The sequence below is a fragment of the Lolium rigidum genome, chromosome 1 (genome assembly GCF_022539505.1).
Source record: "Lolium rigidum isolate FL_2022 chromosome 1, APGP_CSIRO_Lrig_0.1, whole genome shotgun sequence".
Lineage (NCBI taxonomy): Eukaryota > Viridiplantae > Streptophyta > Magnoliopsida > Poales > Poaceae > Lolium > Lolium rigidum.
Genome location: NC_061508.1, coordinates 131,320,023 through 131,347,232, shown reverse-complemented (window position 1 = coordinate 131,347,232; position 27,210 = coordinate 131,320,023). Strand labels below are relative to the sequence as shown.

At 44.4% G+C, this 27,210-nt stretch overlaps 1 protein-coding gene across 1 annotated transcript; it reads left to right on the top strand.

Moving 5' to 3' along the window:
• Window positions 1–18,236: 18,236 nt before the first annotated feature.
• Window positions 18,237–24,716, top strand: LOC124673821 (26S proteasome regulatory subunit RPN13-like). The gene is made up of 13 exons (XM_047209892.1): window positions 18,237–18,260; window positions 19,213–19,305; window positions 19,385–19,444; window positions 19,669–19,707; window positions 19,810–19,884; window positions 19,976–20,042; window positions 20,114–20,183; window positions 22,549–22,667; window positions 22,753–22,776; window positions 22,854–22,945; window positions 23,017–23,094; window positions 23,190–23,244; window positions 24,227–24,716. Exons 1-13 carry the CDS (start codon window positions 18,237–18,239, stop codon window positions 24,349–24,351), a joined length of 921 nt encoding a protein of 306 aa, XP_047065848.1. The 3' UTR covers window positions 24,352–24,716.
• The last annotated feature ends 2,494 nt before the right edge of the window (window positions 24,717–27,210 follow it).

The following is a 27,210-nucleotide window of genomic DNA, read 5'->3' as shown; positions in this document are numbered from 1 at the left end:
TTGTAAAGTTCCTTAAGCATAGCTACCTCATTTTGATTTTCAGTTTCATCATCAAGAAAACTAGACAGAGAAGGTGGGGATTCCATTACCTTTGTTTCCCTTGCCATTAGACAAGAGCTGACGATCGTAGAGGAGGGAGAGTCATCAGAGTCATCATCATGAGTTGTTCTAGCCATGAAGGAAGACCCAATATCATTCGGAGTTGAGGACTCCGTTGAGTAATCCTTGGAGTAGTCATATGTGAAGAGTGACCCGGGCTTGGAGAAAGCCAAACCGGCCACTCCGGCCTCCTTCTTCTCCTCATCTTCTTCCTCTTCATCGGAAGTGTACTCAGCCCCAACAAAGGCTCTTCCATGTTCTTCTTGAATCGTTCATTGATTGGGTTTGGCTCCAATCTTGGCTTGATCCCTTTGACAAACTTCGGCTCGTCAACCCTTTTCTCATAAGGGCACTCATTTGCAAAGTGACTATCTTCATCACAGTTGTAGCACGTTCTCTTCTTCTTCTCAACGAAGGATATTGGGAACTTCTTCTTGTACTTCTTGGCAAAGAAGGCAAAATCTGTAGCGATGTCGCTAGTTGAAGTCATCTCGTCATCTTCTTCGATCTCGTAGACTTCTTCTCTTTCTTGGTCAGCTCTAGCCTTCAAAGCAAGATTGTGTGAGGATTCATCGCCACGGTTCATCGCCATGAGCCTTTATCCTGTCTTGGCCATGTTGTCATTGGCTACCACGTAGGAGACTAGATCATATGCGTTTAGATCAGCTTGCTTAGTAAGGATTTGCAAGTTGAGTGCAAGGTTGGTGTCATTTTGTTTGACTTCAATCATGGCAATGACCTTAGACTTTATGAATTCTTCGTTCATCTCAAAAACATCGATGTATTTTTCACATCCAAGGCCCTTGACCTTCACTCTAAGAGCACCAAGCCTTCCATAGACATCGGCCAAGGATTCTCCTTCTCTAATCATGAACATAGTTGCCTCTGTCTTTGCTGAATCATAGAGGATCAGATTGGTTCCCTCTTGGAGTACTACAATCCGATCCCACAACTCTTTAGCGGAGTCAATGTCATTGACTTGATCAAGGAGCTTGCGGTTGATGCCACTTCTAATCTTGTCACGTGCAGAAGCATTGAGTTGACGGTTGTAGAATTCGGCGGAGGTCAACCGAATGGTATCTTGTGACTTCCAGTATCCATCAACAATGATCTCCCACAACTCCACACTGCAGCTGCGAATATGAGACTCCATAGAGGATTTCCAAAAAAGCAAAGTGAGTTTCATCAAAATGGGGAACACTCCCACTATGGTTTATATGCGACATGGGTGAAGTGTTTTTGGGATAGTCATGATTGACTTTATTGTAAGTCTTCGGAGTGACCGAAGGCCCACTAGAAATTCCACTCGAGAGGTTCTTAAGCATGGCACTCATTTGTGCCATTTGGCTTTGGACTTCATCCCCCTTTTTCTTTTTCTCAGCCTCATATGCTAAGAATCTGGATTTCATCTCCTTAACCGAAAGGTTAGAATCTTCGTCCAGACCCTCGAATAGTTTTTCCATCTCACTCTTAAGGTTGTGAAGCCCTTAAAAAGAGTCCAGGCTCTGATACCAATTGAATGTTCAGAGATGGTAAACCTAGAGGGGGGGGTGAATAGGTTTCTACAAATTTTAAATCTTTCTTTGCAATATTAGGCTTTGCCGAATATAAGGGTGAGCCTAATGCAAACTAGGTGAGGCACCCTATATGATGATACAAGTAAATCAAGCATGAAGGCTCTCACTGGCAAATATAACACAAGTAAGGAGTTCGGTTAGAGATAACCGATAACACGCGGAGACGAGGGTTTATTCCCGTGTTCCCTTCCTTTGCAAGAAGGTACGTCACGTTTGGAGGGGTGGAGGTCCCACGAAGGATTCCCCAACGCCACGAAGGGTCACCCTATTCTCCGGAGCCTATCCCACGAAGGAATAGCTCACTCACTTGTGGTAGACTTTGAGGCAGACTTCAAACCTTCACAATCTTGTCATGAGCAAATCCACAGCCCGGATGCTTCCGAACCACTCTTGCCAAACTAGGGTTTCCAAGGAACCCTAGAGTGCAAGTATCTTGATGAATACAAGGGGGAACAAGATTTTGCTTGGTGGAACTATAGATCAAGACCTCCTCTAGCTTTTCCCCGGAGGGATTTGAGTTTGGGTGGAGGAGGAGGGAGATCTGAAGGATTTGGAGCTCAACAATGGAGTATGAGAGACATGGAAATGTCTTGAGCTTTTGCACTAGTCTCCTTACCCCTTCAAGGAAGAATAAGGGGCTTATATAGTAGTCCCGGAAAAGTAGCCGTTTTTCACTTCAGAGTCGAGGCACTCGGCAGCTGACCAGGTGGTACCGGGCCACATACCGGGTTGCCCGGCAGTAGAACCCGGTGGGCCGGTGACGTGGGCATTACCCTTCGGGTAACTGACATCGCCCTATCCTGTGCGGCCGAATAAGAGGCCCATGAAGACAACCGATGGCAAGATGGGCCACTAAGGCGGTGCCGAAGAGGATTCCTTGAAGAACAAGACGAAGAGGAGCCGAACAAGGGAAGTTTAGAGCTAGGTCTTTTGTAAACCTAGACGTACCCGGACAGATCTCTTGAGACCTGGCCTCCTATATAAAGGCCAGGAGAGAGGCTGCCGAGGGACACAATCAGTTTTAGCAACTTTAGCCACCAGAAGTCTAGAGCTAGGTCGCCGCAGCGCTTAGCCTCTCGACGAGATCACAGCCGAACCCTTCGGCTCCCCATTGTAACCCAATATTCTCATAATCAAGATCAGACAGGCAGGACGTAAGGGTTTTACCTCATCGAGGGCCCCGAACCTGGGTAAATTGCTCTCCCCGCTTGTCTGTGAACCGATGTCTCGTGTCAGCCTACATGATTCCATCAACCCTAAGCCCCAATCGGAGGGCATTGTCGAGGAGCCCCCTCGCCAATTGGCACCGTCTGTGGGAAACCTGTCGGCACAAGACCCGACATCGGCAGTTCCAATCATGTCGTCGACAGTTTCGTCGACGCCATCGTCACCATCATCGCCAAGACTAGGAAGCCCGATTCGATTCAGCTCCTACGAATTTACCCCGCACAGCGACTCCTCACGTTCAACCTTCTCAGATCTGCAAGGAAACATGGAGATGACGTTCGGTAGCGTCCACTACAACGTCAGCGCGGAAGGAGTCCTTCGACTGCTGGGACCACACGCCCCCAGGTCGACGGGGAAATCACCACCACCGACCGCAGGGCCAAGCCTGTCATCATCAGTCGATCTCTCGGCTGGCCTGACTAACTCGACGAACTCGTCCTCGCCACCAACCCCCCTGTCGACGTCCTCAATGTCAGTCGGGTCTGATAAGCTTGCATCTTCAGAGATGACCTCATACTACTGTTTAAACTGCGACACTAGGCACGGGTTGGGATCGAGCGACATACCGTTCATCTGCAGCGCCCAGTATTCGTCGGGAGAGGACAGCGTCGACAGCATCGCCAAGAAGGCCACTTGGAAAGCGGCGCGCCATCAAGTCTATGCCACCAATAACACAAGAAATAGGGGAGATGGAGATCGCACCCCCCGATCCAGCAGACAGATAAGTTTCGAAAACAGCGCCAGCAACAACAACAGCGATTACACCATCGCAGAGGAAGAGTGGGCAGCAGCCAGGGAGGCCGTGCTTAACAACACATCGCTCCCCGCAGGAACATCGATCGGAACCCTTAACGCCTACCGCGCCATATTGGAAAAGAATCGGGAGCACTTATCAAAAGAGCAAGCCACCCTCGAGAGACGCTTATCCGCTGCAGAACAATCTAGCGAGAGGCGAAGAGGTTCGCGAGGAAGCGCCTCCCGAAGCAGTCAAGACATAGGCAAGCACCGATCAAGGCTATCCAGGCTTTCGGAAGATGATGCCAGAGAAATCACGTCGAATCTCACTAAGTCCTTCATGACCACGGATACCGCGGGCATGCCATGGCCAAAAACAGTCGCGGGAGCAACCGTCATCCTCGCAGCGTACCTCATCAATCAGCGACCCGAAGGTTCTATGGCTCAAGCTCACCGGGGCGCCCTAGAAAGTCTCGCTATATTGGGAGACAACCTGGTCCCACGGAAGGAAAAAACCACATTACAGACCAGTGGCTCAAAGTATCGCTCGAGGGATGCTCGAGACGAAATCACCCAGAGCAGAATTGATAAAGCGAGGCGACGACGCACCGCTAGGGAGGAATACGACAGCGATACCTCAGATGAAAGCCAGGAGAACGACAGCGAGCTAAGGGGAGCCGATTGTTTAAGCTACAAGATCCGCGAGGCGATGCCGCCTAAAAAGTTCAAACCTACCCCTACTGACGCCGCCAAATACGATGGACAGCAGGAGCCAAGGTCCTGGATAGACGATTACTTACAAACTGTAATCTTGCACAAGGGGAATCAGATAGCAGCAATGCAGTGCTTACAGCTTTACCTGAAGGACTCGGCACGAGCTTGGTTGAGAGGCCTGCCGAAAGGTTCCATTAAATCATGGGACGACCTAGTGGACACTTTCGTTGCCAATTTTCAAGCAACATACTAAAGACACGTCGGGATCGAGGAATTACGACACTGCCAGCAGAAGCAGAAGGAGTCGAGGCGCGCCTACATCGGGAGATTCACCAAGCTCCTAAACGCTGCCGAAGATGTCTCCGTGGATAGAGCAATCGATGCTTTCAGCGATGGCATCCGACATGAAACCTATATAGAGGAGCTCGGGCGCAAGAAGCCAAAAACCATAACCAAGTTAATGGAAATCGCCAACAGTTGGGCTGATGGCGAAGACAACGTACGAAAGCCTCGACAGCGCAGCGACGATGAAGACGATGGCCAGCGGAAGCACGATTCAGGTGGACGCAGGGACCGCCGCAAGAAAAGAAAGGACCGCAGTTACGACGACAGTAACCTGGTAGCTGCGGGATACTCTGATCGGCGAGACGATCGGTACGACGACAGGCGAGACGATCGGCAGGATGGCAATAGGAGTAATTCTGGAAGTCGCGGCAGCTATAAACCACGGCCACAGAGGACTCCCGAGCTACCTTTTGCTGAGCAAATAAACGCTCCCTGCTACCTGCACTCGTACGTCGATTCCAAGGATAACAAGATGAAGTCAAGTCACCTCCTCAGAGATTGTCGACAGTTCATTGAAATGCAGAAGCTCATCCAGCAGCAGCAGCCGACACCACCACCTCCACCTCAGCACCAGGTCCAGCAGGCACAGCCTCACAACCCTAACGAGTCATTCCCACCACCACGTGGGCAGATGAGCATGATCCATCGGACAGGTGTTTCGAGAATGGAAATGAAGAAGCTCACCAGAGAAATTAATCTGGCAGAAAGTATCATGGCGAACATCCCTGAATATGTCGAGTGGTCGTCTCAGAGCATTACGTTCAGCCGAGCGGATCACCCGATGACCATACCAAAACCAGGACACGCTGCCTTAGTAGTTGAGGCGCAAATCGGGGGGTTCAAGATGAGCAAAGTCTTCATAGATGGTGGAAGCGGATGATACGTCTCAAACGTATCTATAATTTCTTATGTTCCATGCTACTTTTATGATGATACTCACATGTTTTATACACACTTTATGTCATTATTATGCATTTTCCGGCACTAACCTATTGACGAGATGCCGAAGAGCCGATTCTTGTTTTCTGCTGTTTTTGGTTTCGTAAATCCTACAAAGGAAATATCCTCGGAATTGGACGAAATCAACGCCCAGGGTCTTATTTTTCCACGAAGCTTCCAGAAGACCGAAAGGGAAACGAAGTGGGGCGACGGGGCGCCGACACCACAGGGCCGCGCGGCCATGGGGGGGCCCGCGCCGCCCTATGGTGTGGCCCCCCTGTCAGCCCTCCGACTCCGCCCTTCCGCCTACTTAAAGCCTTCGTCGCGAAAACCCCAGTACCGAGAGCCACGATACGGAAAACCTTCCGGAGACGCCGCCGCCGCCAATCCCATCTCGGGGGATTCGAGAGATCGCCTCCGGCACCCCGCCGGGAGAGGGGAATCATCTCCCGGAGGTCTCTTCATCACCATGATCGCCTCCGGATCGATGTGTGAGTAGTTCACCCCTGGACTATGGGTCCATAGCAGTAGCTAGATGGTTGTCTTCTCCTCATTGTGCTATCATGTTAGATCTTGTGAGTTGCCTATCATGATCAAGATCATCTATCTGTAATGCTACATGTTGTGTTTGTTGGGATCCGATGAATATTGAATACTATGTCAAGTTGATTATCAATCTATCATATATGTTGTTTATGTTCTTGCATGCTCTCCGTTGCTAGTAGAGGCTCCGGCCAAGTTGATACTTGTGACTCCAAGAGGGAGTATTTATGCTCGATAGTGGGTTCATGCCTCCATTGAATCCGGGACGGTGACGTGAAAGTTCTAAGGTTGTGGATGTGTTGTTGCCACTAGGGATAAAACATCGATGCTTTGTCTAAGGATATTTGTGTTGATTACATTACGCACCATACTTAATGTAATTGTCCGTTGTTTGCAACTTAATACCGGAAGGGGTTCGGATGATAACCTCGAAGGTGGACTTTTTAGGCATATATGCATGCTCGGATAGCGGTCTATGTACTTTGTCGTAATGCCCCGATTAAATCTCATAGTACTCATCATGATATATGTATGTGCATTGTTATGCCTTCTTTATTTGTCAATTTCCCAACCGTAATTTGTTCACCCAACATGCTATTTATCTTATGGGAGAGACACCACTAGTGAACTGTGGACCCCGGTCCATTCTTTACATCTGAAATACAATCTACTCGCAATACTTGTTCTTTACCTGTTCTTCGCAAACAAACATCATCTTCCACACTATACATCTAATCCTTTGTTTACAGCAAGCCGGTGAGATTGACAACCTCACCGTTACGTTGGGGCAAAGTACTTTGATTGTGTTGTGCAGGTTCCACGTTGGCGCCGGAATCCCTGGTGTTGCGCCGCACTACACTCCGCCACCAACAACCTTCACGTGTTCCTTAACTCCTACTGGTTCGATAACCTTGGTTTCTTACTGAGGGAAAACTTGTCGCTGTACACATCACACCTTCCTCTTGGGGTTCCCAACGGACGTGTGTCTTACACGCCATCAGCGGACTAAACCTGATATTCGTCGACACAATCAAAAGTATGGAGATCACCATGAGGATGCTAGAAGATACTGACACCTGTTTTCATGGGATTCTCCCCACTTCACCAGCGTACTCTCTTGGCAAAGTTTGCCTGAACGTCGTCTTTGGCAAACCCGACAACTTCAGAAAGGAAAAGATTGAGTTTGAGGTCGTGAACTGGGAATCACAGTATCACGCTATACTCGGAAGACCAGCTTATGCCAAGTTCATGCCTGTGCCGCATTACGCATACCTCAAGCTGAAGATGCCTGGGAACAACGGGACAAACATCACGGCCTATGGAAGTTTCTCACGCTCATACAATTGTGATCGCGACTTTCAGAGGATTGCTGCGAAGTTTGGGGTAAAGCAGGAAATCAACGATCTCCCTCCCAAGTCATCAGCACACGATAATAAGGAAGATGAACGCGGCGGAAAGACGAAGCAAAAGCTAGCCGATCTTGCCTTAGAAGTTTCGACAGTTAAAGCTTCGGCAGTTGATGGCGGAGCAGTCATAGGAGAAAGCAAGACACCGACAATCACCGCCAAGACTCCTGACGAACTCAGCGATGCTCCCAAAATCGCTGAAGCGGTGGACAAGCCGGAAGATAAGAAGAACCCTTTCCTTGCTTAAGCGGATGGATAGCATTTAGTTTTTTCCTTTCTTTTCAACAGGGCCTTTCCCTCTTTTTTCGCCCCTTACTCCCGTACGTACTTTATTAATGAGAACATAAGTTTTGATTCCTTGAAAAGCATTGCAGTAATTCGCAGGACCCGAACCACATCATCATAAACCTTGCCTATGCATCTCGGCGAAGGTTGGTGCGACGAACTACGCGGCAAAAAGTTACGCTCCGAAAAAGCCTCTGAAACTACGAGTGCTAAAGGAAGCAAAACCAACAAGGACATCGACCTCTGCTATAGATGCCTCTAAGAGTGCCGCAAATAGCAAGAGTCTGGAAACACGCACATAAAACGACCCACGTTTGATACTTCACTTATGGAAGCATCAAGAAACGACGGGGTCATCGGCAGAATTAGTGCTCCTGATATATTCGGGAGCTGCTCTCAAGACATGCATCGGTTGAAAGCAAAGTTGCACATACAACGGGTTTAGCAAGACCCGCAACACGAGCTGATCACTCAAACAATTTGCTGACCAACGAATACACATACGCTTAAACGGGCAATTAAGATTTGCTCCTTCAAAATATGTCAAACGACATTAAGATGATAAAAATGCATATACATGCACAGTTTACACAAAACCCAAATATTCGGGTATAATAGGGAACCAAAGTCTTCTATTTACAATAGGAGCATGACCCTGAACTACCCTTGTGAAGTATCTTTTTCTTCAGGTACCTTCGAGTCCTTTTCCAGCCTGTCGACAATTATATTGGACGGCAGTATCACCTTCGGGTACAGAAAGTCCAAATCACCCACTGCATTGGCAATGGACAGCAAGTCTGCCGAAGGATAACGCGCAAGGACGAGGGCAAGCGTAAATCTAGCTCCCGCAAACACTTGAGCTCGCACCAAGTCCCGGATCTTCTTGGCGTTGCTGAATTCTGACATTAAAGTCAACAGTGTGGGAGGAACTGCGTTCAAAGGAAACATCGTCTTCCATATTACTCTCAGCCCCTTGTAGCACTTGTCGAAGAACCGATGCACCTGTTGAACCCGGTCCTGGAATTTCACGACAGTAGAAGCTTTCGACTGTTCCCTCCAGAAAACTTCGTCGGATGATGACAACTGGGTCAGTGCGTTCACACGCTCGTGTATACGCTTGTTTTCTTCAGCCTTGTTCAAAGCTATGACTGGCAAAGGAACCAGCAGAAGATGAGAAAGTGCTTTTCATAAAACAACAAAGAACAAGAGAGCCAGGGCACTTACAGTTCAAACTCTCGGTAGCCATGTACAATTCAGTGAGCGCGTAACGCTCAGCGTCCGCGGCGATCTCATTTTTCTTATTGATGATAGCAGCTAATGCATAAGTGTTGTGCATGTCCTTCTCCACCTGCGCGATCCGGTCCTTCATACGTTGGAGTCGATCGCTTTCAGGAAAAGCACCCGAGGCGTCATCGACATAAGAAGGCACATGGAAAACCTGCAAAAAGTCGTCCAAAGGTGCGACGGATTACATGGAGTCAACGTTTGGAAATTACTCCCATCGGGAGCGAAGGAATATAAACATTATAGCAAATATATGCTGGCAACATCGCCAGCATGAAGTTCATTACAACCACGGAAAGTTTTATGACAAGACATCGTTTTGGTCCAGCAAAATTACAAGACTCAGGGGGCTTGGGTTTGATTCGATAAACTGGGACCTGTCGAAGACTTCTTAGCCTCAACTAACTCAAGGAGCTGGCGCGCGCATGTAAGAGCCGAAGCTTTAAAGGCGCTCAGATCGACGAATTTTCCATCGGGTCCCCTTGGAAGCTCCTTGGACATTTCTTCTATATCATCTTTGAAGCCGTGACCCATCATAAGCTGGAAGGCTAGGAGGGCACCATAGGATCGCGAAGTACGTTTGAATACCTCGATAACATCCTTGGTGTTGACGGCAAAAGCGTCGAACAGCTTCCCCAAAGTTTTATCTTGGTTAATCTTGGGAAGAATCATCGAATGGATCCGCGCCATGGCTCCCTTGCCCTTCCGAAGAAGGTCTTGAACAAGCTGATGAGAGGCAAGCGTCATCGACAGGGTGTTTGACGGAGAATTGTTCGGGACCGCGTCCAAAGCTTCAGCAGGGATATCGGCAGCTCCTAGGAAGGATGAGACGTGAAGAAAGGCATTAACAAAAGAATCAATGTTCACAAAAACAATAATCGGGAAGCGCACAAATAGAGGATTACCGAGCAAAGCCAGAGAGGATTGATGGAGAAGATCATCCTTCTCCATCGCCCAAGCTTCAGCAGTGAGCCTGGCTGCCTCTTCGTCCTTCAGCCTCCTCCTTAGTTCCTCCAGCTCTCCTTTCAAAGTGTCAATTTCGGCACGAGCTTCGGCAGCAGTTTTAATTGCGCCTTCCAGTTTCGAGGAAGAGGATTCGACCTCCTTTTGCAGCTGAGCCTTGTCAGCCTCCAAAGAAGCATATTGGGAGGTGAAAGATTCCAAAGAAGATATAACAGCTTGCAAGTCCTTAAAAGAAGAGTTTCATTAGCTGAGTACCCGAAATTTATTAAGAAGAACTGTCGAAAGAAAAGACTTACGGGTATTCCTCAAGAAGGAATTGCGGCAGCAGCAGCTGGGGAGATATTTTTCCCCCTAGAAAGAGAAGAAGCAGTTGATGTTTGGACTGCGGGGATTGTAGCAGGGGCCGAAGCCTCGGAAGCCGCGGGATTCGACGGGGCAGCACCGATTTTGGACTTCTTGGGTGGAGGCTCGATGAAGTCTTCTCCCCTACAAAAAGCAAAATAGATGACAAAGTCAGAGCAGAGGATGACAAAGGCAAAGACGCATGGTCTCGAAGAAAAATCAAGGGCTTACAGATCCCAAAGATCATCTTCGTCGGCAAAGCCGCCGGATGACCTCTTCGAAGGCAGCACCTCGGCCTCCTCCGCAACTGCATCAATAAAGGCAGCATGATCAGCGTCGTCATCATGCATCGACCCCGCTGTGTCGCTAATATCATTGGCTGCAGATTTGGGATTAGTAAGGATGGCTTCAGGATTCATCGGGTCAGCATGTTCGGCTCCCGAGCTTGCATTTCCCTCAGCATGGGATCCTACGGGGACTGAGGAGTCTCCCCTCTCGGAAGTATCATCTGGCAGGTCGTGCGAGTAATCAGGATCCATGAGGTTTTGTTGAAGATCAAACAAGTAAGGACAATGGCGGTCGTGATTATCAAGAAAAATGACACAATGAGAATGTAAGAGTAAGAAATTACCTCAGTTGGTGGGTGATCAACGTCGAAAGGTACATGGGAAGATGTGAGAGGAATCGAATCTTCCTGGCTGAAGTGAGTAAGACGACGAACTTCGTCAAGTAACTCTTTGTCGGATAATTCGGCAGCATTTATCCTAGTCTCGTCTCTGACACCCGAATACAACCACATCGGGTGAGCTCTGGCCATGATTGGTTGGATTCGACGCCTTAAGAACACAGAGGCTACCTCTGTGCCTATCATGGTTTGGCCACCGGCTTCCTTGATCCGAAGGAATCTGGCAAATAACCTATCGACTGCTGGTTTTTCGTCGGATGAGAGGGTATTTTTCCAAGATTGTTTAGGCTTGGCTTCAAGGACATCGGAAAAACGAGGGAGCTGAAGCTCAGCTGTTGAAGAATCTTTAATGTAAAACCACTTCAATCTCCATCCTTGCACAGAGTCCCTCATCGGGAAATTGAAGTAATTAACTTCTTTACGAGCAACGAAACCAACTCCGCCGATGATGAAGGAACCACCACTGCTATTATATCTCTTCACGAAGAAGATTTTCTTCCATAGGCCGAAGTGTGGTTCGATGCCCAGGAACGATTCGCATAGATTTATAAAGATAGCAAGATGGAGGATTGAATTGGGAGTTAATTGCCACAGTTGGATCTCGTAAATTCGGAGAAGATGCCGAAGGAATTTGTGGGCAGGAAGCGAAAGACCCCGATGCAAGAAAGATAAAAACATCACGGTAAAACCAGCAGGGGGATTGGGCTGCGAAATCGCACCTGGGAGAATAACATTCCCCTCTTCAGAAGGAATGTATCCAAGGCTCTTAGCCTTCTTCTCGTCACGTTTAGTGGTGGTGGAAGTAGGCCAATCACCGGGGATGGAACCGGCAATGGAACTTGATGGCACCGACGGCGCCGGAGCTGAAGGAGGAGCGTGGGGAACGCTCCTTTTCGGAGAAGATCTGGCGGCGGCGCCGCTGCTTGCAGCAGCAGTAGCAAGGGTGGAAATCCTCTTCTTCCCCATCTCGCAGATTCACGAGAGATCTAGATTCGGCGGCGGCGGCGCAGTAGTTTTGAGCACATGGGATGAATGAGGAAGAAAAGGACGCAATGATGGTGTGTGAAGAAGAGAAGATCTGCCAAACGGGAAATTATAAGATATAAGGGTGGAACGGGCACACGTACCCAGTCCACTAAGAGGGTCTCTTTTTCGTCAACAAATCACGGGAATCGAGGAGACATCTTGGTAATTGTATGCAAGAAGCGATCATTTCCTAAAAACTGCCCGCACAGAACTAGGGTGGGCCCGTCAGGTCACGTCTTATCAGTCAGACCATGGCAGTAATTACGTCATCAATGACGTCGAAAAAGCATGATGGCGGAGTCGAAGAAATAAAGTTGTCGGGTGGTCAACTTGAGTCTACGCACGGATTGCAAGCATCCGCACCTAGACTCGGGGGCTACTCCCATCGGGAGCGCTGGATGCGCACCCGATAAAAAAGAAACTCAAAGAATTTTTCAGGAAGAAGGGTCCGAAGAAGTGTTTTGAACAAAAGAGTGGTGTCTTCAGCTCGAGTCTGCACCCGATTGCAAGCACCCGTGCCCAGACTCGGGGGCTACTCCCATCGGGAGCGCTGGATGCGCACCCGATAAAACTTTTTTGCACTCCAGGATCATGCCCGGGGACTTGATTCTACGTAGGGTAACGTTGTTTTGCCATTGGCAGTTAACCATCAAAGCTTGGCACGTTACTCAATATCCTTTACGCGTTAAAATCTTACTGAAGAATACAAGTCCCGGTACAAATGTATCGGATGACCTATGAAGACTTGCGGAAAACTTCGGCAGAAGAAGACGTTCGAGTGGCACAACTTGAGTCTACGCACGGATTGCAAGTATCCGTACCTAGACTCGGGGGCTACTCCCATCGGGAGCGCTGGACGCGCACCCGATAGAAGAAGATAATGTTGTTACAAGATGGACAAGAACAATCAAGGGAGAAGAACATTCAGTGGAGGCATGCTTTAGTCTCTACCAGAAATATCTTCGGCTAGACACTCGGGGACTACTGACGTGGGCATTACCCTTCGGGTAACTAACATCGCCCTATCCTGTGCGGCCCAATAAGAGGCCCATGAAGACAACCGATGACAAGATTGGCCACTAAGGCGGTGCCGAAGAGGATTCCTTGAAGAACAAGACGAAGAGGAGCCGAACAAGGGAAGTTTAGAGCTAGGTCTTTTGTAAACCTAGACGTACCCGGACAGATCTCTTGAGACCTGGCCTCCTATATAAAGGCCAGGAGAGAGGCTGCCGAGGGACACGATCAGTCTTAGCAACTTTAGCCACCAGAAGTCTAGAGCTAGGTCGCCGCAGCGCTTAGCCTCTCGACGAGATCATAGCCGAACCCTTCGGCTCCCCATCGTAACCCAATATTCTCATAATCAAGATCAGACAGGTAGGACGTAAGGGTTTTACCTCATCGAGGGCCCCGAACCTGGGTAAATTGCTCTCCCCGCTTGTCTGTGAACCGATGTCTCGTGTCAGCCTACAGGATTCCATCAACCCTAAGCCCCAATCCGAGGGCATTGTCGAGGAGCCCCCTCGCTAGCCGGGCTGGCTGCCGAGTTCTCCTGGGCTTCGGCTCCTCTTGTCAGTCCGGCAGCAGCACCCGGTATTCCGGGCTGGCAGCCGACTTTTCCGGCAGCAGCACCCGGTGGACCGGGCTGTGTGCCGAGTTCTTCTGGTCTTCGGCTTCTCCCGTCAGTCCGGCAGCAGCACCCGGTGGGTCGGGCTGGCTGCCGAGCTACCCGGCAGCAGCACCCGGTGGCCCGGGCTGGCTGTCGAGCTGCCCGGCAGCAGCACTCGGCCTGCCGGGCTGTGTGCCGATTTTTCCTGGAGCTTCAGAACATCTTCTTCTTCTCGGCACTTCTTCCTCTCAGCATTTTTGGTGTGAATATTATGTGTATATGTGACTTTGGCGAATTCCTCCTTGGAGACAAATGGTCAACACACCGTCACTAGTTGAGAACAACAATTGGGGGGTCTCTCATCACCTCATATCCTTGTATCCCGAGTGAAAACCTTTCTCACCGCCTTGTAATCTCACATGTGGACTAAAACCTATATATACTTATAGAAACCATTAGTCCACAAAATAGCACCGGTGTCATTGTTAACCAAAATAATGATTAAGGGTAAAATACCCTTACATTATGTTTTATCTATGCTCATAAACAAACAGTTGCTTTCAATGCACTATTATTCATAATCTTTTGTTTGAGTTACTTTTCATGTTATAACATAGTTGCTAAGTTCTAGTGAATTATATCTATCATGCCTATGTTTAGAGTACTTAGATCGCAGCTCACAATGCTTTACATGCTTGATCAAGATTGTGTTGGCTGCATGTCACCTCAAAAATTATTTTGTTATCACTTACCTACTCGAGGACGAGCAGGTGTTAAGCTTGGGATGCTTGATACGTCTCAAACGTATCTATTATTTTTGATGCTCCATGCTTGTTTTACACCAATTCATATATGTTTTGCTCATGCTTCGTTGCACTTTTATATATTTTTCGTAACCTATTAACAAGATGCTAACATGCTGTTTATCTTTATGGAGAGATACCTCTAGTGAACTGTTGACCCCGGTCTTTTCCTTTACACTGATAAATTCAACCACTGAAATCATGTTCTGTTTACTTTCTGCAATCCTGTTCTCTTTAATTACTGCAAACATTTCCTTCTACTCGATACGTCTAATCCTTTGTGTTCAGCAAACCGGTGAGATTGACAACCTCACTATAAGTTGGGACAAAGTATTTTGGTTGTGTTGTGTGCAGGTTCCACGTTGCTATTGATGCCGGTAGTGCGACCTGCCACTAGTCAGCTAGCAACACCTTCAGAAGTCACGCCTACTGGTCGATTAAACCTTGGTTTTCGTACTGAGGAAAAGCTTGCTGCTGTGCTCATCACACCTTCCTCTTGGGGTTTCCCAACAGCTTCCACAACAACTGCCAACAAGATTGTCTGGCGCCATCACTGGAGCACCATCAAGATTTTCTGGCGCCGTTACCGGGGAACTGATGAAAAGTTACATCACAGAGATTTCTAACTCCCACGGCAATCTGTGCTCAGCAATCTTCTACACCTAGTGTTGTCAAATGCCTCATGATGTGGGAAGAAAAGGCATTATTGCTAACATATCCCAATGCTTCCGTGACTTATAATAACAAATCAATGCATGTAAATTGTAAACATGCTTCTAAAGTATGACAAACTAAAAAGTCTCAACACAATGATAAATGCATAACATGTGTCATCTCATACCACAATATCCACCATAGAAATTACTTAGATAGCAATGTAATAATGTAGGGAACTTCATACGGGTTACATTGATCATACATGGAGAGACTATATCAAGTTAATACCACAAGCCGCAACTCCAAGGGGTGTCCTACTCCCCGCTCATGGTGGAGAGCGATGCAGAGGCGTTGGTGAAGGAGGAGATGCGGACAAAGGCGATTCTAACAGGGGTTCCCCCTCAACCCTTCCACAAGCGGCAAACTCTCTTTGTTTCGTGGTATTCTATCTCCGCATCTGCCCGTCAAGAAATCAATCGGGGCCCTTTTTTATAGATAGTTTTAATTCAAGACGTAGATATTGGCGCACCACCAGGCTCCAATTGCATAATCTTGCCCTCCCGATGGCTCACTTTATATTTTTGGATGCATCTCAAAAACTCCGAAGTTGCTCTTCGATCTTTCCCTTTTTAGAACCTCAAAGCTTGTGGAAAATTCAAAATACTAACAAAAGGTTTTTCTACAAAACTAAGTTAGAACCAAAAGAAAGAGGATCTTTTGGAAAATCCACGAAATCAATGTAAATCAAAGTAATAACTCATGATATGATGCAAATATAATATCATATAATGCAATAAACTACAAATAATACATATGCGTTTTACATGCATCATCGGTTAAGATTTCTTTAACTATGTAGTACTTTTGTCGATGTATATTAAATAAGCATATAAGTTTAGTATAAAAGGTTATTTAACCTACATAACCTTTGCTTCCCTTCTCTTCATTTGCTCTTGCCCACAAATATATCTATACCGTCCTAAAAGCTACCAAGCAATTCTTAAGATGCCCATCAATCAGATCTTTGACTCTTGTTCTGACTTACATGAAATAATGTAGTAGTACTTAACTCCTAGCACAAGTTACTCCTTTTCCGATTATTAACTTCTCTTTGCAAAGGTTGCATGCAGCAGAAGTTGATTACAATAGGTTGGTTGGAGAAGTACTCCTTGGCGGCGCAGCAGTGGACGAACGTGGCGCGGCCAGAGGGGAGCGAGATGAATGTGGCGCAGCCAGAGGGGAACGTGGCGCGGCCAGAGGGGAGCAGTGGACGAACGTGGCGCGGCCAGAGGGGTCGATCGGACGGTTAAGAACGTTAAAACGGTGGGGAGAGGCTTCTAGGTAGGCAAGCTATACTGTTACTTCGTCAGCCCAACCAGACTCAACCGGGCTAGTATATAACTAGAGGGCCCAAAAGCGGCGCAAGCAATGGCCTTCATCAGCCCAACCAGACTCAACTGGACCATATGGCTAGAGGGCCCAAAAGCAGACTCAACCAGGGCAACCAGTTTTTCCCTCATAAACAAAGAATTTTGGCACGCGTCGAACGTTTTTTTTCCCCAATCTCGCTCCGGTCCGTCCCCGGAACCCTACCTCGTTCCCCCTCTCTGGTGAACCGGGGACACCAGCGCGGCGCGGCTGGACCTCGGTTGGCGGCGGATCGACTCTGGACGGCAGCGCAAGGTACCTACCTCCTCTCCCCTCTCTCTTTCGCGGCCAGCGGCAGGGTCTGCTTCCTCTTGGGCATCCTCGGCCGCCTCTGTGTCCCGGCGGGGGGTGAGTGCTACGCCGGGATGTGCCAGCAGCGGGGAACGGCGACCCGTCGAGATGTGTTGCTCGTCTCCCTCTCATCTCTCTTCGGCCCCCCTCTCCCCTCTCTCTCCGGCCCTCCTCACTCATCTGTGCCGCTCCCGTGAGGTGCGGGGCTGTGGCCTGATTTTTTTAATGTAAAACAAAGAACGGTTTAAGCTCTAAGTTTAGGCTCCCGTGAGCGTTTCTACTGGATTGATCAACAGCTGTATGCAAACCAGTCAACACCATACTAGTTCTCACAACCTACATAATCATGTAATAGTACAGCAAACAGATCAACGACGAAATGACAACATCAATTAAGAAACTGTCATGTCAGTTAGTTTTATTGAGATGTTGACGGACGATGATTGGAGGGGAGTGGCAGCTAGGTGACGGCGATTGGGGAGCAATCATGCGGGGGGAAAGGTGGTTGGGGGACGTCTTCAGGAAAGGATGGGTTTTACCAAAAGAAGTAAATTAAACTGGTATACTGTTTACAAGTGTCTAAAGTTGCTATGCTAACCTTCAAATGAACTTACCTCTGCTTAGGTAAGCCCCTGGGCTAACCAATGCCTGATTTTATGGGTTCTGGCACCAAGTAAGGATAGCATGATCCAACTTTCCAGGCATTGCTTTTTTATTGAGAGTACATCAGCCATGAACTTTTTCTTTGAGAGTACTTCGGTCAGACTTCTTTTATATGGACGCGATTGTTCCCCTAGAAATTGAGTGTTAAAAACTAAAGGAACATCTGTTGAGCTCTAACATATATTGGCACAAACCTTATAGCATGTTTGTGTCAAATAAAAGACTTCCAGGAATTTAAGACGCAGAGTAGCTGCTTTTTTTTTGTTAATTTCTTGTAGCTGACCCAAAGGACACAATGAGATAGCATTGCATGTACCAGTTTTTGTTTGTTAATAATACCTTCAAAAATTTATTCTGTGTAAATTTAAAGTAAATGCACCTTAAACTGTTGAATTTTAAGATATACAAAGTACCAAATCAGTTATTTTTGTCTACTGTACTTCATCATCATTGCCATTAGAATTCAATACACAAGTGTTCTCTTAAGAAGTGAAAGCCAGGCAGATACTTATGTTACTTCTCAGTTCTAGCTTGCTTGATTTACCTTGGAAACATCATCCTGTAACTACCTTTCTTAATTTTAGGGCCTGCACATTGTGCTGATCACTACTGTCTACAATGGGGAGCAGCGAAACCCTCCAGGTAAGCTGTTAGCTGTAACTTCTTGTTGTTTCTGCCAAGTATTGCCTTTCAATTTCCTGTCAGCATGTTCAATTATGCTTGTTGATTTCAGATCAAATATGGTAGGAGTTGACAGTTACATATATAAGTAACACCATGAGCAGCAGTCTTTTGATCGCCTATGTCATACAGATTTGCTCTTATATATGATTCTGGCCTTGCTCCATATAATAGATTTAAGCATGCAACTTTTTCGTATCATATATTAGGAAATGAAAACGGTAGTGAACTTTTGGTTGTTCAGTGAGCTGGATAGTTTTGTTTGTATCTGTACAATCTCAAAGTCAATCAGTAAATGGCACATCATCTTATATTGAAGCCTCCACGTTAATCAGCATCAGCAAAATTAATTTGACTGTTAGATCTTGATTCTGGGGCTAGGATTATGACAGAACATAGTTCGGTTTAGATCCAGACGAGAAGAGAAGATTCGATGTCATGGCCCCAACCGAGTGGTACTCAACAGAAAGTCTCGTTTTACATGGGCAGGTGACAGAAATGCGATGATCTTCCTCTTTTGCCACTGGTCGTGATTCAGTCCGAGCGCACCCGGCTAGGCAGGAATGTATCAAATTACTTGCTTTACTTCCACACAAAAATAGTACTCGCTCCGTCCAATGAAAGATGTCTTAGATTTGTCTAAATTTGGATGTATCGACAAATTTGGAGGGAGTAGTTACTTCCTTTACTTATGGATTTGTAAAGTACTGTCTAAGTTAAATACATTTGCATAGCCTGTGCAGGTACATGGGTTAATGCCTACTTTGATATTAACTGATATCTGTTTTCGTTAGTCAGAATCTGGGTGCTCTCACTTCTTATAGAAAACCTGTTTTATTTTGTATATATTGATATAACAAGATGTGGTCCTGTTATTCATTGATGTTCTTGTTGATGCGTTTCTTATCATCAGGATGTAATGTGTGAGTTTCGTGCTGGGAAGATGTCTCTTGAGGGAACACGTGTGGTCCCAGACACACGCAAGGGGCTTGTTCGTATTGGAAGGGTATGAATGCTCCCTGTTGTACTCATCTCCTCAGCATTCTTATTAATTTGAGTGTAACTGTATATCCCTTCTGTTGTAGGGTGAAGAAGGCTTGATTCATTTTCAATGGCTTGACCGTGGACAAAACTTTGCTGAAGATGTATCCTCTTGCACACCTGCACTTATAGACATCTCTTACTCATTTTTAGTTTGTAAATGGTAAACTCTGTGGTTTGATCTATAATCGAGTGAAACCATAATTTGCAGATATTACATGTTTTATAAGTTTGAACTTGGAAGGATCTCTATTTTCTTGTGCTTTTCATTCCAGTGTATCTCAGAAGATAACTGTACTATGTCTATCCTTGATTCTGTCCTTCACAGGATCAAATTGTCTTCCCTGATGAGGCTGTCTTTGAAAAGGTATTGATATGAATTGAATGTTCATTCAAGCCTGATATGCTCTCCAATGTTAGTTTAGTGAACTATGGTACTTAAGTGATCAACATTTGTTCACTTCATTAGGTTACGGCATCTTCTGGAAGGGTGTACATCTTGAAGTTCAAGCACGATGACAGGAAAATTTTCCTATGGATGCAGGTCAGTTAGATGCGAAGGGTTATGTTGTGGGCACCATTTAAGTCTTTCCAACCTCTAACAACTGTCTTCCATTGCGCTCTTTATTATGCAGGAGCCAAATGCTGACGGGGACTCACAAATATGCCGCCAAGTTAATGCCTACATAAATCGACCCATGGGTATGTGCTTTGATCGTTTGGTTCCCCATACCCAACTATGATATTTGTCTTAAAGTTGTAGTGCTGTGCAGATGCGGATGCAGTTTCTATTGAAGCAGAAATGTCACATGAAGATACAGCTGATGATGACATCTCTTCCAGGTAATTCGAAATTTACTGCTAGATCTGATGCTGTCCGAGCACATGCCATTTCTCCAGCCTTTGTAATGCAATGGGCAACCCAGTAAACTTAGAAGTTGCAGTGTTATAACTTATACCCTTAAACTCAGTTTGTGGTGGTTGTTTTTGCTATGCATTTTTTTGAATAATCTACATTCAGTAAATCAGATTGAATTTGATAAATTCTGTTATCCGATGATTGTCCCCTCACATTTTCATTTCATTTGAACGCAATCATATTACCAGTCTGCAACTTAATTAAGGAAAAAAAGCTGGCCTAAAAGCATTGAACTAGTTGGGATTGCCAGAATCCACCCCAGTGCCGAATGGAGCTTTAATCTTGATTTCCAGATGGAATTCATGTCACCAGACTGATCATGGATGTATGGCCGTTATAAACTAAGTATGCTAGATAATACCCCGTGCGTTGCTGCAGAACTGTACGGTAGATAATGAGAATTAGTGAGCATGACTAAAGCATTTGCACATGTCAAAATGACTTTTGTATGACAGAGTACCATGCTTGAGATGATATACCCAGCAATCAAAAAATACACATTAGGAAAATAGAATACATTTGATACTTAATAACATGGTGCTGCAAATACCATAATCAGTTATACTTTTATACTAAATAACACATTCATTTGTTAAGACATAATGTATATAGATAAGCATAACAAAATATTACCGTCTTCCCACAATTTTTATTATTATTGTCAATTCATAATTTCATAGTAAACAGTAAAACATTCAGATTTAAAAGCACAAGTAGGTCCATCCAAGCTGATGTTCTTGTGTTATATAGAAGCGCACTTATGTATGTTCGTCACCTTAATAGTGTGTGCATATCAAAAAGAATAAGAACATGGATGAATCACTAAAAGCAGTAAACAGAAAAACAACTTATGTTTAACTATTTCTAGAACATGTGTATAGAGAAAATTAAATTAGATCGTTGGATGAGGTAGTATGAGTAAACTGAAGCTATTTTTATTTACATCTAATTGACTGCAAACAGAAAAACAGCAGATATCAAAACATTACAATTCTTACCTGTTCATCCATAGTACTTTCTACGTGTATAAAATTGCAGTCTGTCCGACTAACGAAATTGCAAGCTAATAGCAAAACTTGTAAATGAGTGTGTTATATAACAGTATTATTATTCTTGATTCCTCCACTGCGTATTTCAATAAATGAAAAAAGAACACATGTCAGCATGAGAATATCCAAGATCTGGAAATAACCTTCGGTGGTTCTACGTTTATATTAGGAAAGCATTTAAATTAACGACACAGAAAAAAGTAAAATCGTATTATTTTTTGTACTTGATTATTATTTATATGAAAATTGTTCTTCATCTCCTCCGGAACCAAACAAAAAGGAAAAATGTAAATTTCGAATGTGGTAACCATATCAAATGATGAAACGTGATGCTAGAACCCAAGGGACAAACAATTTCATCTCCACCTGAACCAAACAAAGAGGCAAAATGTAAATTTCGAATGTCATAAACCATATCAAATGATGAAACGTTATGCTAGAACCAAAGGGCCAAACAACTAAAACAGAGGAACTTCGCTTTCCCACCATTTCGCTTCTGGCTGGATGTAAAGCCTTTGAGGGTAGCAATAGACGGATGGCAAAGCTGTGGCACCGTTTGTAATGTTGAATTGTTCATGCAGTGAGGAGAAAGTGGAGAAGGCAGGACTACATGATTTATTGAGCTTCTATTAGGAAGTTAGAGGGACATACGCTTGAGTGGAGGGACCAGGGAAAATAATGAACATGGAGAACAAAGAAAGCAGTTACAAGGAGTTGAGGAGGCTAAATTGCTTGTGTGACTCCGAAATTAGTCAGTATAGTTTTTAGAAAAAGCATGAAAAAATACCGAGTCCACAAAAAATGTCTGCATGCATAGGATGATGTGGACGCAAGTTGGTGACGCAGTGGGACCGATGATGCAAGAGAAATGTCTGCTTGTCATAGCTGCATGTCAAGAGAAATGAGTTAGTGGGGATGATCTTCTTAGTAATATAGGATTTGTGCGATGTCGCATAGAAGTGAATGTTAAGCTTTTTACTGTTAGTAACACCGTAATGTCTTACAGCTACATCTATCAGAATATTGTCTTATGCTGTATCTTGTGTGGCATGTATGCAGTTTTGTCATCTCAATGCGCCCTTTTTCCAGCTTTATGTTTAATTGTTAATTCTTCTGGTTTGCATACCTGTATGGTTTACAGTTGCATGTTCTATTACACACGAGTACTGAGTTTTGGGTGCTATGGCCAATTGCTAATCTATCCCCTTCCTGTTCCTACTTTCTTCCACATATATGGCAGAGCTGGGAATTTAGTTGATCAGAGCATGACCTCTGATTTGGCTGGTGAAGTGACGTCTGCCGCTGGACCTGTAAGATTGTCAGACCTGCAGAGAATATTGAGTGCTATACAACCATCAGGTATCAGCTAAAAACCATTTAATTTTGGTTATGTTCTCTTTTTAGACCTGATTTTGAAACTCTCCCATTCTCTTGTCAATTCCAGATGTTATGGCAGATCCTGATGCTGGTAAGTGCCATTCCGAATCAGTGCACTTCTGTGTATGTCTTGCTTTCTGTCTCATTGTGTTATATTGCACGTGACAGGATTAGGACTAGGAGACATCTTGAAGCCTGACTTGGTATTGCCACTGATTGAATCTTTGCCCATTGAGCAGTTGGCATCACATCTTCCTGAGGTTTGTATTTGGTGTCCTGGCTTTCAGCTCAACCAAACCGTTAACTCATTCTGGTATTTACTTGATTCCAGGGATCATGGACTGCAGGTGATATTCTTGAACTACTGCAAAGTCCTCCTTTACGGCAGCAACTAGATGCTTTTACGCATGTTAGTTCCAGTTACTCATCACTTTCTGTTGCACATTTACTAGTCTGACAGTCTTTCAAGAGTAAGGCTGGTAATGATGTTTGATTTTATGGCAGGTGCTACGGACTGGCCAAATAGATCTTGCTCAATTTGGAGTGGACCCTAGTAAATGTAACCACTTTAATTTTCCTTTAGATTACAGCTCAAGTTCTCATTTGTATGCCCTATATGGTTCTGTTACACGTGTACTGTTCTTCTAGTATATTAATTGGAAAAACAAACAAGTGGCAATGATGCATGCGTCTGTATTATGAATTTTGCAAACAATTTTTCCACCATTCGCTTGCTCATCCTACATCTAAAAACCGAATTTGTTATGGAATCCCCGTAGAAAACATATAAAAGATAAATGTGGGCATGAGATGCTATCGTATATACTTTCCCTGTTACTTGCTCCACCCAAAAGTCCATGTTTTCTAAGTTTGACCAAGTTTATACACAAAAATATGAACAATTACAATATTGAATTAATATCAATAGATTCACCACAAAGTATATTTTCTTAATGTGTCCATTCAGTGTTGTAGATGTAGATATTTTTCCCTAAATATTTAGTCTAAGTTAGTAAGATTTGACTATTAACTAGTAATCCTTAGGCGCCTTACATTTTGGGACGGAGGGATTATTTTTCTACTCTTCTCTACCCCCACTAGTCTGATGATTAGCAGATGATGGTGGAAGCATATGTAAAGTGCATAATTAGTTATTTATTACATACCCATGTAGCATAGTGTTACTCTCTATTTGGTAGCTCTATCTCTCTGGATTTCTCAAAAAACTAAAGCAGTTGCAGCAATTACCTTTGTCAGTTTGGATGTCTGTTATCTAGCAGTCGCTGTAGGTTTACTTGCACTTTTATGGTGCAAATGATCTTTGCCCAGAATATGGGTGTTATTTCACTTGCAGATGCCATCTATGACGCTAGTTGCTGAACCTTTGAAGTGATTTTGTGTAAATTTCTGACTTGTGGGGGATGGTTGAACTTGAGCTGCGATTGAATATTACTAGTTTTTGGATCATTATTGTTACTGGTTCAGATATCCCACTTAATGTGCTTCTCTGAAAACCGGTTCTTTTGTTGTGTTTTTGACAGATAAATTCACAGTTGCTTCATTCCTCGAGGCATTGGAAGACTCTGTGGCAAAGGCTCGTGAGGGTGGAGACAAGGATTCGGAGCCCAAGAGAGGTGGTGAAAATGATCCAATGGACGAAAGTTGATTGTGCAGCGCATCTTGGCTCGTGTTTGGTGGAAATTATGGCGTTTGCAAAGAAGCAGGACGTTTTGTTTTGGCACCCCCTCAAAATCTCTATACTAGTTTGGCTGGGAATTACTACTAGATACTATACCAGTTGCTTCCACAGGTTCCAGTTGATTCCATTGTGTGACATGCGTATCCTGAAATGCTTCCCGTAGTTCCAGTTGTTATAATGCGTGACATAAATATTCAGAAAAGTTCTTATGTAGGTTCCAGTTCGTACCATTGCGCGACATGAGTTTTCTCAACACCGGAATCTCTATATGCTGTGCACCCTGTTCCCAAATGGGGACAAACCACCCTAACGGCTTATACATTCACGGATTAGCTTTTTTTTTTTGAGAAAATTCACGGATTAGCTCATCTTTGTTAATTGTTATGGAACATCACTTTCTCAAGATGTAACTACTTATTTCTGCACTACACATGTTATCTAGATCACTCCTATTAATAACTGCACGTCAAGGGGAAATAAACATACCGATGGGTTAAATACCATCGAACTACTAATGTAGTTGCATTTTTGGAAAATCTTGTATTGTTGTTTGATATTTGTTAAGATAGATTTACTTCAGCTGAATATTGGTGGCCGGAGATGCGCATAGTCGATTAATATTTGTGATTGACATTCATGGTGGTATTTGACACTGTTCACTTCCACTTCCAGCTCCGACTTTTAAATAAATTATCCATAGAAAAATCAACCGGAATGTTAGCAAATATTAAAGATCATATGCCTGATAAAGTAATCATGGATGGTACATTTTCCTATAATCTAGAGCTAGAAATTATAATGAAAACGAGGACAATGAACCTCTTATCAGTCAGGAAAGGAAGCAAAGACAAGATTGGCCAAAATGGAAAGACACAATTTAAGTGGAATCAGATTCTCTTGCAAAACGTGAAGTTTTTTGACATGTAACTCGCACTTGCAGCGGGTCTGTTCTTTGGCTCTGAAATCCTCTTGGGAAGGATCTGGCATCGATGGAGGTTGTACCATTCATTCTTATGGGTCTTGTTCCCCAATGTTTCGGGGTATCATGTTTTAGCCTGACATCTGTTATAGTTTCCGCATGTGTATGTTCTTGTAACTTCGTGGTTGATTAATGAATTGCGTGTCTGCTCTAAAAAAATGGGTGCAAACCTGTAACTTCGGGGTCTTTATGGAAAATGAAATGAGAAAGGGAATATTACAAGGTACATGGCACAATTAGTTGCCAAAGAATTCTCCCAAAGACTGATATAGATCATGAAGAAACATACTTCCCTATGATGGATGCAACAACTTTATCTTTTTTGATGCAAGATGCAACAGCTTCTAGATATCTTATTAGACCAACAATAAAAGAGAATCTTAGTCTTGCATGTCATGAATGTTGTTACAACATACCTGTATGGATTACTTGATAGTTACATATATATGAAAAACTTTCCAAGGGATTTAAGCTACCAAAAAGAAGGCTCCTGAGAACATTATCCAATTAAGTTGAAGAAGCCATTGTATGGATTAAAGAAATCTAGGCGAATGTGGCATAATCGTCTCGGTGAATATTTGATTAGATGAAGGGCACACAAATGAGTCTATTTAATACACCTTCCAGCTGTATTCTCGAAAAAAAAATTTTAATACACCTTCTAGGGCGAATGGCTCTATATATTTAATACACCTTCCAGGGTGTATTCTCGAAAAAAAAATTTAATGAAAGAAGGGCACACAAATGAGTCTATTTGTTCATGTACATTCATAAAAAAATCAAGATCTTATTTTGTGATAATAGATGTACATGTTCATGATCTAAATCTCATTGGTGCTTCTCAAGGACTCTCCAAGGCAATGGATTTCTTAAAAAAAAAGAATTTGAAATGAAAGAACCGAGGAGGACTAAACTTGCCTTTTAATGCAAATGAATCATAGCAAAGATTCAATTCTTTTGCCTCAAACAACATAAGGACGTACCCAGTACCGAGAGCTCCCGCACTGTGCAATGTGAGGAGACCGCGACTCGAACCTAGGACATCTCGGTCACAGGCGGTGAGGCTCTACCGCTGCACCAGGCCCGCCCTTCTGCCTCAAACAACATATATAGAGAAAAACCTAAAACAGTTTTACATGGATAAAGCACATGTATTGTGTACCCGATGGCTGCTAGGTCGTTTGATGTATCCAAGGATCCCTTCAGCCCCAGAGCATGAAATCGAGATTCTTGGCCCTCAGGTGCCATATTTAAGCGCAATTGGAGCGTATATTTCCATTCATACACGACCTGATATTGCACTTTATGTTAATTCATACCACGATACGTTCAAGGCACTAAAGACACTGGTTTATATTTTCCTGATAATGCAAAGAAGAAATAGTTGGTTTTCCAGATACAAGATATCTATCTCATCCGCACGCCGATCACAAACCAGATATATGTCTTCATGTGTGGAGGTAAATGTATCTCATGGCATTCAATATATATAGCTCCATGATGATCTAAACCGAATATATGTCTTCATGTGTGAAGGTAAATGTATCTCATGGTGTTCAATGGAGCAATCTATAGCTTAAACTTCATCTTACCATGAAGAAATTTAGCAATCCATGAATCCAAAGTGAAATGTGTGTGGTTAAGGAGTATGTCATATCATTCGCAAAATGTGTAACTTAATCTTGGAAAAGGGATTACCTTGTATATCCCAACTAAACGGTGGATATACTGAAGGAGACAAACAAAAAAATCTTGCCAAAATATTTCTTCACTCATGATCTTTAGAAGGAAAAATTATAACAATTCACCAAGTTGTTTGAGTGAGAACTTAGCAAACTTATTCACGA